At 48.8% G+C, this 19,005-nt stretch overlaps 2 protein-coding genes and 1 long non-coding RNA gene across 6 annotated transcripts in view; 2 read left to right on the top strand and 1 right to left on the bottom strand.

Moving 5' to 3' along the window:
• The window catches only part of LOC103788982 (uncharacterized), an 870,763-nt gene that overhangs the window by 266,160 nt on the left and 585,598 nt on the right, over nucleotides 1–19,005 (top strand). The gene's annotated exons all lie outside the window — the stretch shown is intronic.
• Nucleotides 1–19,005, top strand: part of LOC103788983 (uncharacterized) — a 209,007-nt gene that overhangs the window by 20,018 nt on the left and 169,984 nt on the right. The gene's annotated exons all lie outside the window — the stretch shown is intronic.
• On the bottom strand, nucleotides 1,827–18,030 carry HRNR (hornerin). The gene is given in 3 exon segments (NM_001433674.1): nucleotides 1,827–15,044; nucleotides 16,686–16,846; nucleotides 17,984–18,030. Coding segments are annotated over 2 exon segments (11,103 nt in total). The 5' UTR covers nucleotides 16,824–16,846; nucleotides 17,984–18,030; the 3' UTR covers nucleotides 1,827–4,079.

Genomic DNA, 19,005 nt, shown 5'->3' with positions numbered 1-19,005 from the left:
AGCAAGTTTACACTATCGGCTCTATAAATGTAATTCGTTGCACTACGACCTTATAATGGCTATGACATCAATCAGTAACAGGAATTTTTCAGCCCAATTATAACCTTCTGGGACCACCATAGTATATGCAGTCTGTCATTGACCAAAATGGTATGTGGTGCATGACTACATTTAACTTTAAAAGAAGTTTCCATACCATTTTCCAAAGCAGTTGTATCATTATACTTTCCCAGTAGCAGTACCAGTACTTGGTAATGCCAGTGATCTTACTTTTAACCTTTCCAGTGGGTGTGTAAAAGTATCTTATTAATTTGCATTTCCCTGATTACTAGTGACGTTGAGTGTATTTTCATGTGCCTGTTGGCCATTTGTACATCTTCTTTGGTGAAGTATCCATTCACATCTTTTGCTCATTTTAATATTCATTTTTTCCAGCTTTATTGAGGCATACTTGAAAAATAAATTAGATATATTTAAGATATGCATGGTAAAGTTTTGATAAATATATATGCTGTGAAATTGCCACAATCTAGCTGATTTTCACATATGTATCACCTCATGTAGTCTTTTTTCCTTAGTGTGGTAAGAACGTTTATGATTTATTCTCTTAGCAAATTTCAAGTATATAATACATTATTCACTATAGTCATCATGCTATGTACATACTATGCTATATTTATAAGTGCTACATTTATAAGTGAAAGTTTTACCCATTCCTCAACATCTCGTTTTCTCTACCTCCTGATCCCCATGATCACTTTTCTAGTCTATTTCTGTGAGTTCAACTTTCTAAGATTCCATTAATAAGTAAAATCATATAGCATTTATATTTCTGGGTCTGGCTTTTCACTTAGCATAATGTCCTTCAAGTTCATCTATGTTTTCACCAATGACAGGATTTCCTTCTTTTTTTAAGTCTAAATGATATTCCATTGTGTGTGCAACACCCTTTTATTCATTCAGCCATTGATGGATAGTTAGGTATCATTGTGTTAGCTACTGTGAATAATGCTGAAGTGAAAATGAGAGTGCAATTATCTTTTCAAGATAGTGGTTTTCTTTCTTTTGGAAATAGAATAAATCCCCAGAAGTGGGAATATTGAATTATATGTATGGTAGTTCTATCTTTAAGTTTTTCAGGAATCTCCAGATTATTTTCTGTAATGGCTGTACCAACTTACACCAATCCCCACCAACAAGGTGTAAGTGTTCCCTTTTCTCCATATCCTCAACAACAGTTTTGTCTCTTGACATTTTGGTAATAGTTATCCTAACAGGTGTGAGGTAATATCTTATTGTGGTTTTGATTTGCATTTCTCTGATGATTGCTGATGCTGATACCTTTTCATATACCTATTGGCTATTTGTATGTCCTCTTTGGGAAAATGTCTGTTCACGTCCTTTGGCCATATTTTTAATTGGGTAATTTTTTTATTAAGTTGAATTCCTCATATATTTTGGATATTAACTCCTTCTCGGATGTATGGTTTTCACATATTTCTCCCGTCCCATATGTTCCCTTTTCATTTGGCTGATTGCTTTCTTTGTCGTAAAGAACTTTGCAGTTCGATATAGTCCCTCTTGTTTGCTTTTATTCTATGTGATTTTGGTGTCATATTAAAAAAAAACTTATTGCCAATACCAGTGCCATGGAATTTTGCTCATTATAAAATGAAACAGTTTATCTTACTGAGTTTTAAGAATGCTTTATATGTTCTGTATTATTTGTGAAAAATAGGATGTTGAGAAATAACTATTTGGGTTGATTTCTAGGCTGACCACCTGCATGTAAGAAGTGAAATGAAGCAGAGATGAGAAAAACCTTAGTATTTAATTAACATTTATTTATTGTCAATTTTCATGCAATCCAGTTGTTTGAATCCAAGACTTGAAACAAATATGTTACAGTCAAATTAAGGAACTACATAGTGGTGGCAGATACCCTTCCTTTTCGTCTGGGCATGGATGGTATTTTTTTAGGTGGAAATGTTATTGAACTATAGTAGCAGGTGGGAATCATTGTATTTCCATGGAATAACTCCAATGTGTTTTCCAATATTGAGCAGACTCTTAGAAATGGGGAGCAAGGTCTTTCTTGCTGAAACCAAGTTAAAGCCCACATTTGAATGTTTTTAATCCTGAACTGATAAATACCTGTTCTTTAAGAAATAATGCTCTTGCTAACTGGCCAGGGAAAAGCCCCTAACACTACTTTTTATGCCACTAGTTACCTTACTGATTAAAGGTATATCCAAGGAAAGGGACTTGATGGTTTTCATAAGGAAAGACACTATCAGTGATGCATCTTTGCTTTTAGAGCCTTCACCTTCTGCCACAATACCAAAAATTGGGACACACCAAACATGGGACACACTGAAAATTAGGGTACACGAATTGCTGTAAAACAAAGTGTTGTATCCAGGACTGGTAATGCATTCCTAATATTTTGCTTTTTAGAAATGAATATTTTGCTTTTTAGAAATGTAAGCTTAGCTTTGCCACCATCTAATATTGAATGATTAACCTTAAAAAAGACAGCTCCAAATAAACCCAAAACCGTTTTAAAGCTTTCCATTATCCCTCAAAGTTTAACCCTCATACTAACCAGTTACTCCACTCAGTATTTTCTAACAAAGTAGCCCAAATGCCTAAAAGTCTTGGGAAGGAACCCCATAACAAGACATGTGCTATAGTTATAGGCTTAAAAGAAAAAAGATTCACTTTTAGAAAGAATTTTATGATGTTTCTGGTTTTTCATGATGAATTCATAGGTGAATTTTTTATTTCTTGAATTGCAACTTGAGTAAATTGCATTTATATTTATTATTCATCCCTAAGAGTAGCACCTCTTCTCTTGGACATATTCATAAAGTGAAGTGCCAGGATGAAAACAGAAAATGTGAGCCTGAACTTTCCCTTTCACTGTTATTTCCTCCTTTTCAATAGGAACACCCACCTTGATTAGAACCCTCATTGCAAATTGACAATTTATTCATAGTACTTACTGCATCTAGATTGTCAATTGGAGGGTATAACTCGTCTAAAGCCACCAGCAGAGGGGCTTCCAATTTCTCTATAACTACTTCTTGATGCCCCTCCAATACAATTCAAATGGATACAGCAAGATTCAGGCTAAATTCGACTTATAACACTTTTAATAGACTAGGTGCTTAAATAAAACTAAACAGATTCAGATGCATTTTTCAGAGGAAGACACCTGACAGGAGTGAGAAAAGTTCTGTTAATTGCCATAACACAAACCACAACCAGAGCAGCATGACACAGATATAGATGACTAAAATTCCAGGGACCCATATTATCAAGAACTAGAAAAATGACAGGAAAAAAAGCACAATAAGGATGAGCAGGAGACACAATGATATCTTTCAAAATGAAACAAATGGCCACAAACACATGCAGGATGCCTGTAAGTAGAACACTACCCTAATGAAGATTCCTATCAGCTCTAGGTTTATAAGTCTTTTTATAGAACAATGTTCCTGATAGCTAGAGGAGTAAATAGGGCTGAAAATATGACAATAAACAGAAGGTTGATCTGAACCAGACTCATGTTGACTAAAGCAATGAGACAGAGTGGAGCCAGAATCATGTTTGCTACAACTAAAGAATAGATCTCAGTATGAATCAGGTGTGCCACAGCTGGAAGACGGACCTAAGTGAGACCCATGTAGGCCATAGCTAGAAGACTGCCATGACCCAGACCCATGTCAGTCACACCTAGGAGAGTGGACAGAGCCAGATCAGTGTTGTCCAAGACCCGAAGGCTACTGGAATCCAAACGGATGCTGTCCACAACTGGAAGACTGATCAGGCCTAGAGCCATATTGGCTGCAGCTTGATGACTGCCCTAACATAGATCCATGTCGTCCCTGGCTAAAGCAGTGACTTGAGCCAGAACGAAGCTGACTAGAACCAGAGGACTTTTCTGAGCAAGATTCAGGTTGACGAAAGCAAGAAGACTGGCTAGAGCCAGATGCATAGGGGCAGTGGCTGGAAGAACACCCTGAGAAAGTCATATGTTGGCCATAGATGAAAGACTTTCCTGACCCAGAACCATGTCAACCACGTCTAGAAAACTTGCTGGATACAGAGGCATGTCGGCCATAGGCAGAAGACTCACTTGAGCCGGAGCCATGGTTGCCATAGCTGGAAGACTGACCTGAGCTAGCTCCATGTTGTTCACAGCTTGATGACTGTCCTGATGTAGAACCATGTTGTCCACGGCTAGAGGAATGACCCGAGCTAGATCCGCATTGAGCGTAGCCAGAGGACTGTCCTGAACGAGACTCATGTTGACCTACGCCAGAAGAGTGACCTGAGCCAGACTCATATGGGCCACGGCTGGAAGACTGCCCTGAGCCAGACCCATGTGGGCCGTAGCTGGAAGACTGCCCAGAACCAGATCCATGTCGGCCACGGCCAGGGCTAGGGGACTGGCCAGATCCAGACACATGTCGGCCGTGGCCTGAAGACTGACGGGAGCCAGACCCATGCTGACCATAGCCGGAAGACTGACCTGAGCTAGAACCATGTTGTCCGTAGCCAGAGGAGTGACCTGAGCCAGATCCCTGCTCACCGTAACCAGAGGACTGTCCTGAGCCAGACCCATATTGGCCGTAGCTGGAAGACCCTCCTGACCCGGACCCATGTTGGCCGCGGCTAGGAGACTGGCCAGATCCAGAGCCGTGTCGGCCATGGCCCAAAGACTGAGGGGAGCCAGACCGATGCTGACCATAGCCGGAAGACTGACCTGAGCTAGATCCCTCCTGGCCGGAGCTGGAGGACTGTCCTGACGTGGAACCATGTTGTCCATGGCTCGAGCCGTACCCTGAGCCACTTCCGTGCTGACTATAACCAGAGGACTGTCCTGAGCCAGACCCATGTTGGCCGTAGCTGGAAGACTGTCCCGACCCGGACCCATGTCGGCCGCGGCTAGGAGACTGGCCAGCTGCAGAGCCATGTCGTCCATACCCTGAAGACTGACATGAGGCAGACCCATGCTGACCATAGCCGGAAGACTGACCTAAGCTAGATCTGTGTTGTCCATAGCCAGAGGAGTGACCTGAGCCAGATCCCTGCTCACCGTAACCAGAGGACGCTCCTGAGCCAGACCCATATTGGCCGTAGCTGGAAGACTGTCCTGACCTGGACCCATGTCCACCCCGGCTAGGAGACTGGCCAGATCCAGAGCCGCGTCGGCCATGGCCCGAAGACTGACGGGAGCCAGACCCATGCTGACCATGGCCGGAAGACTGACCTGAGCTAGATCCGTGTTGTTCACCCCTCGGTGACAGTCCTGAGCTAGAACCATGTTGTCCGTAGGCAGAGCAGTGACCTGAGGCAGATCCCTGCTGATTGGAACCAGAGGACTCTCCTGAGCTAGACTCACGTTGACCGAAGCCAGAAGAGTGGCCTGAGCCAGACTCATATGTGCCTCGGCTGGAAGAAGAACCTGAGCCAGAGCCGTGTGGGCCATGGCTGGAAGAGTGCCCCGAACCAGATCCAGATTCGTGTCGGCCGCGGCCCGAAGACTGATGTGAGCCAGAGCCATGCTGACCGTAGCTGGAAGACTGCGCCGAGCTAGATCCCTCCTGACCAAAGCTGGAGGACTGTCCTGACGTGGAACCATGTTGTCCATGACTGGAGCCGGACCCTGAGCCGCCTCCGTGCTGACTATAACCAGAGGACTCTCCTGAGCCAGATCCATGTTGGCCGTAGCTGGAAGACTGACGGGAGCCAGACCGATGCTGACCATAGCCGGAAGACTGACCTGAGCTAGATCCCTCCTGGCCGAAGCTGGAGGACTGTCCTGACGTGGAACCATGTTGTCCACGGCTAGAGCCATACCCTGAGCCACTTCCATGCTGACTATAACCAGAGGACTGCCCTGAGCCAGACCCATGTTGGCCGTAGCTGGAAGACTGTCCCGACCCGGACCCATGTCGGCCACGGCTAGGAGACTGGCCCGATCCAGAGCCGTGTCGTCCATGCCCTGAAGACTGACGGGAGGCAGACCCATGCTGACCATAGCCAGAGGACTGACCTGAGCTAGATCCGTGTTGTTCGCCCCTAGGTGACAGTCCTGAGCTAGAACCATGTTGTCCGTAGCCAGAGGAGTGACCTGAGGCAGATCCCTGCTGACTGGAACCAGAGGACTGCCCTGAGCTAGACTCATGTTGACCGAAGCCAGAAGAGTGGCCTGAGCCAGACTCATATGGGCCTCGGCTGGAAGAAGAACCTGAGCCAGAGCCGTGTGGGCCATGGCTGGAAGAGTGCCCCGAACGAGACCCAGACCCGTGTTGGCCGCGGCCCGAAGACTGATGTGAGCCAGAGCCATGCTGACCGTAGCTGGAAGACTGCCCCGAGCTAGATCCCTCCTGGCCAAAGCTGGAGGACTGTCCTGACGTGGAACCATGTTGTCCATGGCTAGAGCCGTACCCTGAGCCACTTCCATGCTGACTATAACCAGAGGACTGTCCTGACCCGGACCCATGTCGGCCACGGCTAGGAGACTGGCCAGATCCAGAGCCGTGTCGGCCATAGCCAGAAGACTGACTTGAGCCGGAGCCATGGTTGCCATAGCTGGAGGACTGACCTGAGCTAGCTCCATGTTGTTCACAGCTTGATGACTGTCCTGATGTAGAACCATGCTGTCCACGGCTAGAGGAATGACCCGAGCTAGATCCGCGTTGAGCGTAGCCAGAGGACTGTCCTGAACGAGACTCATGTTGACCTATGCCAGAAGAGTGACCTGAGCCAGACTCATATGGGCCACAACTGGAAGACTGCCCTGAGCCAGACCCATATGGGCCGTAGCTGGAAGACTGCCCAGAACCAGATCCATGTCGGCCGCGGCCAGGGCTAGGGGACTGGCCAGATCCAGACGCATGTCGGCCGTGGCCTGAAGACTGACGGGAGCCAGACCCATGCTGACCATAGCCGGAAGACTGACCTGAGCTAGAACCATGTTGTCCGTAGCCAGAGGAGTGACCTGAGCCAGATCCCTGCTCACCGTAACCAGAGGACTGTCCTGAGCCAGACCCATATTGGCCATAGCTGGAAGACCCTCCTGACCCGGACCCATGTTGGCCGCGGCTAGGAGACTGGCCAGATCCAGAGCCGTGTCGGCCATGGCCCGAAGACTGAGGGGAGCCAGACCGATGCTGACCATAGCCGGAAGACTGACCTGAGCTAGATCCCTCCTGGCCGGAGCTGGAGGACTGTCCTGACGTGGAACCATGTTGTCCATGGCTAGAGCCGTACCCTGAGCCACTTCCGTGCTGACTATAACCAGAGGACTGTCCTGAGCCAGACCCATGTTGGCCGTAGCTGGAAGACTGTCCCGACCCGGACCCATGTCGGCCGCGGCTAGGAGACTGGCCAGCTCCAGAGCCATGTCGTCCATGCCCTGAAGACTGACGGGAGGCAGACCCATGCTGACCATAGCCGGAAGACTGACCTAAGCTAGATCTGTGTTGTCCATAGCCAGAGGAGTGACCTGAGCCAGATCCCTGCTCACCGTAACCAGAGGACTCTCCAGAGCCAGACCCATATTGGCCGTAGCTGGAAGACTGTCCCGACCTGGACCCGTGTCCGCCCCGGCTAGGAGACTGGCCAGATCCAGAGCCGCGTCGGCCATGGCGCGAAGACTGACGGGAGCCAGACCCATGCTGACCATGGCCGGAAGACTGACCTGAGCTAGATCCGTGTTGTTCACCCCTCGGTGACAGTCCTGAGCTAGAACCATGTTGTCCGTAGGCAGAGCAGTGACCTGAGGCAGATCCCTGCTGACTGGAACCAGAGGACTGTCCTGAGCTAGACTCATGTTGACCGAAGCCAGAAGAGTGGCCTGAGCCAGACTCATATGTGCCTCGGCTGGAAGAAGAACCTGAGCCAGAGCCGTGTGGGCCATGGCTGGAAGAGTGCCCCGAACCAGATCCAGATTCGTGTCGGCCGCGGCCCGAAGACTGATGTGAGCCAGAGCCATGCTGACCGTAGCTGGAAGACTGCCCCGAGCTAGATCCCTCCTGACCAAAGCTGGAGGACTGTCCTGACGTGGAACCATGTTGTCCATGACTGGAGCCGGACCCTGAGCCGCCTCTGTGCTGACTATAACCAGAGGACTCTCCTGAGCCAGATCCATGTTGGCCGTAGCTGGAAGACTGACGGGAGCCAGACCGATGCTGACCATAGCCGGAAGACTGACCTGAGCTAGATCCCTCCTGGCCGAAGCTGGAGGACTGTCCTGACGTGGAACCATGTTGTCCACGGCTAGAGCCATACCCTGAGCCACTTCCATGCTGACTATAACCAGAGGACTGCCCTGAGCCAGACCCATGTTGGCCGTAGCTGGAAGACTGTCCCGACCCGGACCCATGTCGGCCACGGCTAGGAGACTGGCCAGATCCAGAGCCGTGTCGTCCATGCCCTGAAGACTGACTGGAGGCAGACCCATGCTGACCATGGCCGGAAGACTGACCTGAGCTAGATCCGTGTTGTCCATAGCCAGAGGAGTGACCTGAGCCAGATCCCTGCTCACCGTAACCAGAGGACTCTCCTGAGCCAGACCCATATTGGCCGTAGCTGGAAGACTGTCCCGACCCGGACCCATGTCGGCCACGGCTAGGAGACTGGCCAGATCCAGAGCCGTGTCGTCCATGCCCTGAAGACTGACGGGAGGCAGACCCATGCTGACCATAGCCGGAAGACTGACCTGAGCTAGATCCGTGTTCTTCGCCCCTAGGTGACTGTCCTGAGCTAGAACCATGTTGTCCGTAGCCAGAGGAGTGACCTGAGGCAGATCCCTGCTGACTGGAACCAGAGGACTGTCCTGAGCTAGACTCATGTTGACCGAAGCCAGAAGAGTGGCCTGAGCCAGACTCATATGGGCCTCGGCTGGAAGAAGAACCTGAGCCAGAGCCGTGTGGGCCATGGCTGGAAGAGTGCCCCGAACGAGACCCAGACCCATGTTGGCCGCGGCCCGAAGACTGATGTGAGCCAGAGCCATGCTGACCGTAGCTGGAAGACTGCCCCGAGCTAGATCCCTCCTGGCCAAAGCTGGAGGACTGTCCTGACGTGGAACCATGTTGTCCATGGCTAGAGCCGTACCCTGAGCCACTTCCATGCTGACTATAACCAGAGGACTGTCCTGACCCGGACCCATGTCGGCCACGGCTAGGAGACTGGCCAGATCCAGAGCCGTGTCGGCCATAGCCAGAAGACTGACTTGAGCCGGAGCCATGGTTGCCATAGCTGGAGGACTGACCTGAGCTAGCTCCATGTTCACAGCTTGATGACTGTCCTGATGTAGAACCATGCTGTCCACGGCTAGAGGAATGACCCGAGCTAGATCCGCGTTGAGCGTAGCCAGAGGACTGTCCTGAACGAGACTCATGTTGACCTACGCCAGAAGAGTGACCTGAGCCAGACTCATATGGGCCACGGCTGGAAGACTGCCCTGAGCCAGACCCATGTGGGCCGTAGCTGGAAGACTGCCCAGAACCAGATCCATGTCGGCCACGGCCAGGGCTAGGGGACTGGCCAGATCCAGACGCATGTCGGCCGTGGCCTGAAGACTGACGGGAGCCAGACCCATGCTGACCATAGCCGGAAGACTGACCTGAGCTAGAACCATGTTGTCCGTAGCCAGAGGAGTGACCTGAGCCAGATCCCTGCTCACCGTAACCAGAGGACTGTCCTGAGCCAGACCCATATTGGCCGTAGCTGGAAGACCCTCCTGACCCGGACCCATGTTGGCCATGGCTAGGAGACTGGCCAGATCCAGAGCCGTGTCGGCCATGGCCCGAAGACTGACGGGAGCCAGACCGATGCTGACCATAGCCGGAAGACTGACCTGAGCTAGATCCCTCCTGGCCGGAGCTGGAGGACTGTCCTGACGTGGAACCATGTTGTCCATGGCTCGAGCCGTACCCTGAGCCACTTCCGTGCTGACTATAACCAGAGGACTGTCCTGAGCCAGACCCATGTTGGCCATAGCTGGAAGACTGTCCCGACCCGGACCCATGTCGGCCGCGGCTAGGAGACTGGCCAGCTCCAGAGCCATGTCGTCCATGCCCTGAAGACTGACAGGAGGCAGACCCATGCTGACCATAGCCGGAAGACTGACCTGAGCTAGATCCGTGTTGTTTATAGCCAGAGGAGTGACCTGAGCCAGATCCCTGCTCACCGTAACCAGAGGACTCTCCTGAGCCAGACCCATATTGACCGTAGCTGGAAGACTGTCCCGACCTGGACCTGTGTCCGCCCCGGCTAGGAGACTGGCCAGATCCAGAGCCGCGTCGGCCATGGCCCGAAGACTGACGGGAGCCAGACCCATGCTGACCATGGCCGGAAGACTGACCTGAGCTAGATCCGTGTTGTTCACCCCTCGGTGACAGTCCTGAGCTAGAACCATGTTGTCCGTAGGCAGAGCAGTGACCTGAGGCAGATCCCTGCTGACTGGAACCAGAGGACTGTCCTGAGCTAGACTCACGTTGACCGAAGCCAGAAGAGTGGCCTGAGCCAGACTCATATGGGCCTCGGCTGGAAGAAGAACCTGAGCCAGAGCCGTGTGGGCCATGGCTGGAAGAGTGCCCCGAACCAGATCCAGATTCGTGTCGGCCACGGCCTGAAGACTGATGTGAGCCAGAGCCATGCTGACCGTAGCTGGAAGACTGCCCCGAGCTAGATCCCTCCTGGCCAAAGCTGGAGGACTGTCCTGACGTGGAACCATGTTGTCCATGACTAGAGCCGGACCCTGAGCCGCCTCCATGCTGAGTATAACCAGAGGACTCTCCTGAGCCAGACCCATGTTGGCCGTAGCTGGAAGACTGACGGGAGCCAGACCGATGCTGACCATAGCCGGAAGACTGACCTGAGCTAGATCCCTCCTGGCCGAAGCTGGAGGACTGTCCTGACGTGGAACCATGTTGTCCACGGCTAGAGCCGTACCCTGAGCCACTTCCATGCTGACTATAACCAGAGGACTGCCCTGAGCCAGACCCATGTTGGCCGTAGCTGGAAGACTGTCCCGACCTGGACCCGTGTCCGCCCCGGCTAGGAGACTGGCCAGATCCAGAGCCGCGTCGGCCATGGCCCGAAGACTGACGGGAGCCAGACCCATGCTGACCATGGCCGGAAGACTGACCTGAGCTAGATCCGTGTTGTTCACCCCTCGGTGACAGTCCTGAGCTAGAACCATGTTGTCCGTAGCCAGAGGAGTGACCTGAGGCAGATCCCTGCTGACTGGAACCAGAGGACTGTCCTGAACTAGACTCATGTTGACCGAAGCCAGAAGAGTGGCCTGAGCCAGACTCATATGGGCCTCGGCTGGAAGAAGAACCTGAGCCAGAGCCGTGTGGGCCATGGCTGGAAGAGTGCCCCGAACCAGATCCAGATTCGTGTCGGCCGCGGCCCGAAGACTGATGTGAGCCAGAGCCATGCTGACCGTAGCTGGAAGACTGCCCCGAGCTAGATCCCTCCTGGACAAAGCTGGAGGACTGTCCTGACGTGGAACCATGTTGTCCATGACTAGAGCCGGACCCTGAGCCGCCTCTGTGCTGACTATAACCAGAGGACTCTCCTGAGCCAGACCCATGTTGGCCGTAGCTGGAAGACTGACGGGAGCCAGACCGATGCTGACCATAGCCGGAAGACTGACCTGAGCTAGATCCCTCCTGGCCGTAGCTGGAAGACTGTCCCAACCCGGACCCATGTCGGCCACGGCTAGGAGACTGGCCAGATCCAGAGCCGTGTCGTCCATGCCCTGAAGACTGACGGGAGGCAGACCCATGCTGACCATAGCCGGAAGACTGACCTGAGCTAGATCCGTGTTGTTCGCCCCTAGGTGACAGTCCTGAGCTAGAACCATGTTGTCCGTAGCCAGAGGAGTGACCTGAGGCAGATCCCTGCTGACTGGAACCAGAGGACTGCCCTGAGCTAGACTCATGTTGACCGAAGCCAGAAGAGTGGCCTGAGCCAGACTCATATGGGCCTCGGCTGGAAGAAGAACCTGAGCCAGAGCCGTGTGGGCCATGGCTGGGAGAGTGCCCCGAACGAGACCCAGACCCGTGTTGGCCGTGGCCCGAAGACTGATGTGAGCCAGAGCCATGCTGACCGTAGCTGGAAGACTGCCCGGAGGTAGATCCCTCCTGGCCAAAGCTGGAGGACTTTCCTGACGTGGAACCATGTTGTCCATGGCTAGAGCCGTACCCTGAGCCACTTCCATGCTGACTATAACCAGAGGACTGTCCTGACCCGGACCCATGTCGGCCACGGCTAGGAGACTGGCCAGATCCAGAGCTGTGTCGGCCATAGCCAGAAGACTGACTTGAGCCGGAGCCATGGTTGCCATAGCTGGAGGACTGACCTGAGCTAGCTCCATGTTGTTCACAGCTTGATGACTGTCCTGATGTAGAACCATGCTGTCCACGGCTAGAGGAATGACCCGAGCTAGATCCGCGTTGAGCGTAGCCAGAGGACTGTCCTGAACGAGACTCATGTTGACCTACGCCAGAAGAGTGACCTGAGCCAGACTCATATGGGCCACGGCTGGAAGACTGCCCTGAGCCAGACCCATGTGGGCCGTAGCTGGAAGACTGCCCAGAACCAGATCCATGTCGGCCGCGGCCAGGGCTAGGGGACTGGCCAGATCCAGACGCATGTCGGCCATGGCCTGAAGACTGACGGGAGCCAGACCCATGCTGACCATAGCCGGAAGACTGACCTGAGCTAGAACCATGTTGTCCGTAGCCAGAGGAGTGACCTGAGCCAGATCCCTGCTCACCGTAACCAGAGGACTGTCCTGAGCCAGACCCATATTGGCCGTAGCTGGAAGACCCTCCTGACCCGGACCCATGTTGGCCGCGGCTAGGAGACTGGCCAGATCCAGAGCCGTGTCGGCCATGGCCCGAAGACTGAGGGGAGCCAGACCGATGCTGACCATAGCCGGAAGACTGACCTGAGCTAGATCCCTCCTGGCCGGAGCTGGAGGACTGTCCTGACGTGGAACCATGTTGTCCATGGCTAGAGCCGTACCCTGAGCCACTTCCGTGCTGACTATAACCAGAGGACTGTCCTGAGCCAGACCCATGTTGGCCGTAGCTGGAAGACTGTCCCGACCCGGACCCATGTCGGCCGCGGCTAGGAGACTGGCCAGCTCCAGAGCCATGTCGTCCATGCCCTGAAGACTGACGGGAGGCAGACCCATGCTGACCATGGCCGGAAGACTGACCTGAGCTAGATCCGTGTTGTCCATAGCCAGAGGAGTGACCTGAGCCAGATCCCTGCTCACCGTAACCAGAGGACTCTCCTGAGCCAGACCCATATTGGCCGTAGCTGGAAGACTGTCCCGACCTGGACCCATGTCCGCCCCGGCTAGGAGACTGGCCAGATCCAGAGCCGCGTCGGCCATGGCCCGAAGACTGACGGGAGCCAGACCCATGCTGACCATGGCCGGAAGACTGACCTGAGCTAGATCCATGTTGTTCACCCCTCGGTGACAGTCCTGAGCTAGAACCATGTTGTCCGTAGGCTGAGCAGTGCCCTGAGGCAGATCCCTGCTGACTGGAACCAGAGGACTGTCCTGAGCTAGACTCACGTTGACCGAAGCCAGAAGAGTGGCCTGAGCCAGACTCATATCGGCCTCGGCTGGAAGAAGAACCTGAGCCAGAGCCGTGTGGGCCATGGCTGGAAGAGTGCCCCGAACCAGATCCAGATTCGTGTCGGCCGCGGCCCGAAGACTGATGTGAGCCAGAGCCATGCTGACTGTAGCTGGAAGACTGCCCTGAGGTAGATCTTTCCTGGTTGAAGGTGGAGGACTGTCCTGATATGGAATTATGTTGTCCATGGGTAGAGCCATACCATGAGCCCCTTTTGTTTTGGCTATTACCAGAGGACTGTCCTGAAGCAGACCTATGTTGCTTGTAGCTGGAAGACTGTCCTGTCCTGGACCCATGTCGGCCACGGCCAGGAGACTGGCTCGTTCTAGATGTATGTTGGCCATAGCCAGAAGACTGGCCTGAGCCTGAAGCATGGTTGCCAGCGCTCGAGGAGTGGCTTGAGCTAGCTTCATGTTGGCCACAACTTGATGACTTTCCTGATGTAGAACCATGCTGTCCATGGCTAGTGGAATGATTCGAGCTAGATTTCCGTTCATTGTTGCCAGAGGACCTTCCTAAATGAGCCTCATGTTGACGTAAGTAAGGAGAGTGACCTGAGGCAGACTTATGTGGGCCACGGCTAGAAGGTTGCCCTAAGCCCAACTCACGACTTTTGTAACTTGAAGCAGTTGGATTATTTGAATTTGACCGATCTTCTTGTTCTGCAGAGGTTTTTGAATTGAATTCATGGTGCTGCTTACTAGGAGAGTGATTTGATTTCTTCTTATGTTCTTTCTTTGTTAAGGATTCATTTGAGTCAGACCAGTTTTGTTCAGAACAGGAAGACTGATCATCTGAGTGTTGTGGATGCTCTTGTTGTCCATAAGTGTCAGACCCAGTTGCTAAGTTTGATGGTTTTCTGCAATTACTTTTATGAACATAGCCACTTTCTTCACTTTCAGACCTTTCTTTCTCATGTGACCCATTTTTGCTTTTCTCACCACTCTTGAAGTCATTTAAAGTTGAATGTATGTTTTCTTCAGATCTTTTCCTGTGCCCAGAACTAGACAAATTTCTTTGGTAATGCAGGCTGCTGGATATGAATTTAGGCCTATGTTTCTTGCTTCCTCTGGAGTTTCTGGAATAGGAATTGTTCTCTCCTGCACTCAAACTTGAATGACTGGAAGAGGATTCTTGCCCTTCGTCCTCCTCTTCTTCTGTTTCATTTTGTTCCTCTTGGTGCTGGTGACTGTCGTCTCTCAGATTTGACCCTGAAGCTTGGTAGTAATCTTTGCCAATGATTTTATTATGAGCCTGAACCAGCTGGAATATCATCAGAAGATACTCAGTAAAATCCACTTTCTTGTTATGGTCTCGATCCAGACTTTGCAAAATCAGCTCCACGGTATCTGGATCATTTGGATTCTGTGTAAGAACAAGGTCCAAAGTGTAACTCTGTTAGTATAGGCCATACGCCAGCCTAACAACTGAAGGGAAGATGTGAAATGTAAATATTTGGCTTATTCATGTGGAACTTATTCATATAGTCTTTTAGTCTGGATTCCTGTATCCAGACCAGAAAGAGAAAAAGGCGTATATAGTGAGTAATGTGGTGAGAAATAGCTAGAAAATGATGCAATGGAAAAAGGAAAGGGAACAAGAGGGCTGATTATTTTTGGTAAATGATGGGTCAAATATGAATGATTAGCTAATTTATAAGTAATTTTATGCCCACATTAATTATATAAATTTTCTTTCTTTGTCCAATTAAATTAATTAGCTAAGTAATTAATTTACTCACTGAACAAAGATTTATTATGCTATTTGCCTAGCATTATGTTATATGTGAGTATAAATCAACAAACAAGTTTGCTTTCTGAAAAAGATGGAATTTCAAGTTGAGTTGGTCAGATATACAAACAAACTTATAATTTATTGTGGTAAGGTTTCTACCAGAGTACATCAGAGAGGAACCAATGGCGATCTTAGAAAGTTTAATGAGAGTAAATGATGCCTTTTTAAGGATGGACTCAAATTGGCCAAACAAAGGAGTAGGAAGATGAGGAGAAGGGAAAAGATTGTTCTAGGCAGAGGGAATGATATGAACAAAGGGCTGGAGGTAAAAGAAGGCTTGGAGCATTTAAGGAACTGAAAGAAATCCAGGACTGCTAGATTTAGAGTTTGAAGAATTAAGAAATGTGGATAAAGAGATAAATAGGAACAAGATTATGACTTAAAAGTCATGTTAAGGAACTTTGTACTTTAAGAGCAATTGGGAGCTGTTGAAGGATTTTTAGCTGAGTAGTGAAATGATTATATTTGCATCTAATGCTGAGATAAGAAGTAGTAGGTGGCCTGAACCAGAGGACTAAAAATCGTGATGAAGAGAAATGGCCTCTGAGAGATTATTGATCAGTTTGATGGAGGTTAAAAGGTAGTGGTATCTGCTGAGAGAGAGAAAATAAAACATGACACCAGATTTTTGCCTTGGGTAAAAAGATGAAGGAATAAGGTTTGAGGGGAAGATTATGAGATTCATAGCTGACACAGTGAATATCTGACATCTGATATCTGAATATCATAACTAAAATTTATAGAAATCCAAATAACAATATTCAGTAAGCAGTTGGATTTAAGATATTGAAACTCAAAAGTCTGATCTAAGCTTCCAAATATTAATTTCTAGAGCTGACATTTATAAGGTGGTAGCCATATTCTTTTGTGATTCAGGGGTAAATGCTAATTTCCTGAAATTGGAAATCTAGGCATTTACCTAGATCGGAAAATTGTTCTGAGGCAGACTGTGTTTGTAAGAATTGGTCACTTAGATAGAATAGTATCTAATCTATGTGTTTTGTTTGTTGTGTAGTAGGATCACTTCCCCTAGTCATGCTATGGAAACCATTATGGAACAGCTCTTGACTTTATCTTAAACCTTTACCAAATCCTGTTCTCTATCACCAAGTAGGGAGAATCCTTTAGGATGTTTGACATCTGTGACAAGAAGGTGGAAAGGGATGAAGAAGAAAAGTCCTGCGTAATTCCATCTTGGCATGGAGTTCTTACCTTCAGAATTTGATGAAACTCATTTTCCAAAAGTTCTTTCAGCTCTGCCTTGTTCAGCGTATCATACTCCCCATGCTGAGTGGCATACTGGTAGAAAACATCAATGACAGTGATGATGCCTTGCAAGAGTTTAGGCATTTTGTTTTTCAAGTTTGAGGAACCTAAAGGGAGGAAAAAGAGGGACCAACCCCTTACTACTCTTATTACTTGTTGAAACACATAAATAGATCTAATTATCTATAATAATTGTTCAGAATTAGGCACGTTTAAATTTATTGTGGTGTAATTGTGTTCCACAATTTATTGTGTGGAACGAATCCAGAGTTGAATGACCTGTTCAAGCCTTGTAGCAAGAGAGTGATGGAAGTAGGAAAGTAATCCATGGGTCTTATTTCCATTCCTGAATTAATATAGCAAAAGACAGCAAAAGCCTCAACTCCGGGATCCACAGGGAGCTCTAGAGCCTGGAGAGCCCTTCAGAGCAGCCCCACCCTGAACCCTGCATCTACCAGTCAAACGCACCAGCATTGTCATCATTCTGACATCATCTAAAAGAAATTAGGGTCTGCATTGCATTCTTAAAGAAGAAGGGACCAAAGACATGTCCAAACTCTTTTTGTTCTAGTAGAATAAAATGTTAATATGTATTTTGGACAAGCAAAAAAAAAAAAAAAAGGCTTTCTGTTTTGATTTTCCTGCCATTACCAGGGATAATATCATCTTTGTTCTGTGGCTTTAAAAGTCCTGAGTGTTCCACTTCATCTGCTTCCTCTTTCTCTCTAGGTTGCAGTAATGCTGTGGGTACAGGTCCATCTATATGACATGCCTGACTCCAACTAAGGAGGATCAATGGCTGAGCTGAATTCTCAAGACCTCTAGGTCAGATAAAGTAGACAAAGTGAGCATAGCCAACAACAAGCCTAGGCGATATGAAACTAGAGGCAACTACTATTAGATTCAGCTTCTGTTTTCATTCTTCAAGCAGGAAGTGACCCTCAGACCTTGGTTCACAATAGAAAAAGCTGAGCAGTAGAGAAGGCAACCTGCCTGTGGATAATTAGAATTCCATGATATCCATGATATTAGGGAAATGACCTCAAAGAAAGGAGATAATATACATAGTCCTAGTCATTGTTTCATTTTTCTTTTCAATAAACTTAAACTTATACCATAGTTGCCCAGAGTATACTAAAAAGAAGCCTTGTATCTAGCGCCGCTTTGCTTTAGAGCACACCCTGAACTTTCTTAATTTATAGCCCTAAGTACCCTTGAGCAGAATGGAACTCCTGCTCACTTACCTAGCTCACCAGAGGAACAAGTAGGAGACAGAAGCAGCTTGCAGGGTGCTGCTAGTTTGGCAGACTGGCCTTTTTATAGAGGGAATAATGGTCCATTTTAGGGAGGAGCTGCTCTATTTGAGATGTCCTAATTTACTCCTAAACAAGCCCATGTCCACCTCCCACATGTTTACCTTCTTTCTCATTTCCTTACATGTTCACCTAAGATTGCATTAGCAATTCCCAAATCTGAGCTACTTACTCTCAGCCCCACCTGCCAAAGTGGCACTTTCCAGAAAGGCCTCTTTTTGTATTCATCAAACTATATAGCACAATACGTTGACAACAAATTGTGTGGATTTTAACAGAAGTTTAGTGGAGTGTGTGCTGGGACATCATGGCCCAAATGCCAAAGAATCATGGAAATTGATGATTTAAAGGACTGTAAAGATTATCTAGTCAAACTCTCCCATTCTAAGCTTAATTTTCTTAAATGGTATTCCAGCCAAAGTGTCATCTGTGGTATTTTTATTACCTTTTGAAATGGATAATGGTGCCAGAGGCCGTCCTTTTATGCCTTTATTACCTCAATTTACCAGACCCCTTATTGGCCATACATCAATGTAACTTTTATTTCAAACACCATATAACCTTAGGAAGAAATGCGTACTTATTAGGATGGTACCCATGGTTCTTCATGATCTGGGCTGTGGCTTTTTCCCAGGTCCATTTTTCTCCTCCATATTTCTCTTTGTGCTCCACCAGTAATTATTAATACTTCAAACTTCCTCAATATACCATGTTATTTCATATTTTTTATTAGAATATCTTTCCTCATTTTCTGCCTAGTGAACTAATTATTCTTCAAAATCCATCTTAGGCTTCCCATAGGAAATTTTTCTTTAATTACTCAAGAAAGACTTGTAATTGTGTACCTTGTTTATATTTATTATTGTATCAATCATACTATATTGTAATCTTTAAACTTGTTTTACTATACAATTATTGTTTAATATAAAAATTAGAAAATATTGATAAGCAAA

The sequence above is a fragment of the Callithrix jacchus genome, chromosome 18 (genome assembly GCF_049354715.1).
Source record: "Callithrix jacchus isolate 240 chromosome 18, calJac240_pri, whole genome shotgun sequence".
Taxonomy (NCBI): domain Eukaryota; kingdom Metazoa; phylum Chordata; class Mammalia; order Primates; family Cebidae; genus Callithrix; species Callithrix jacchus.
Note: the sequence above shows the minus strand (reverse complement) of the source record. Positions and strands in the feature narration are given on the sequence as shown.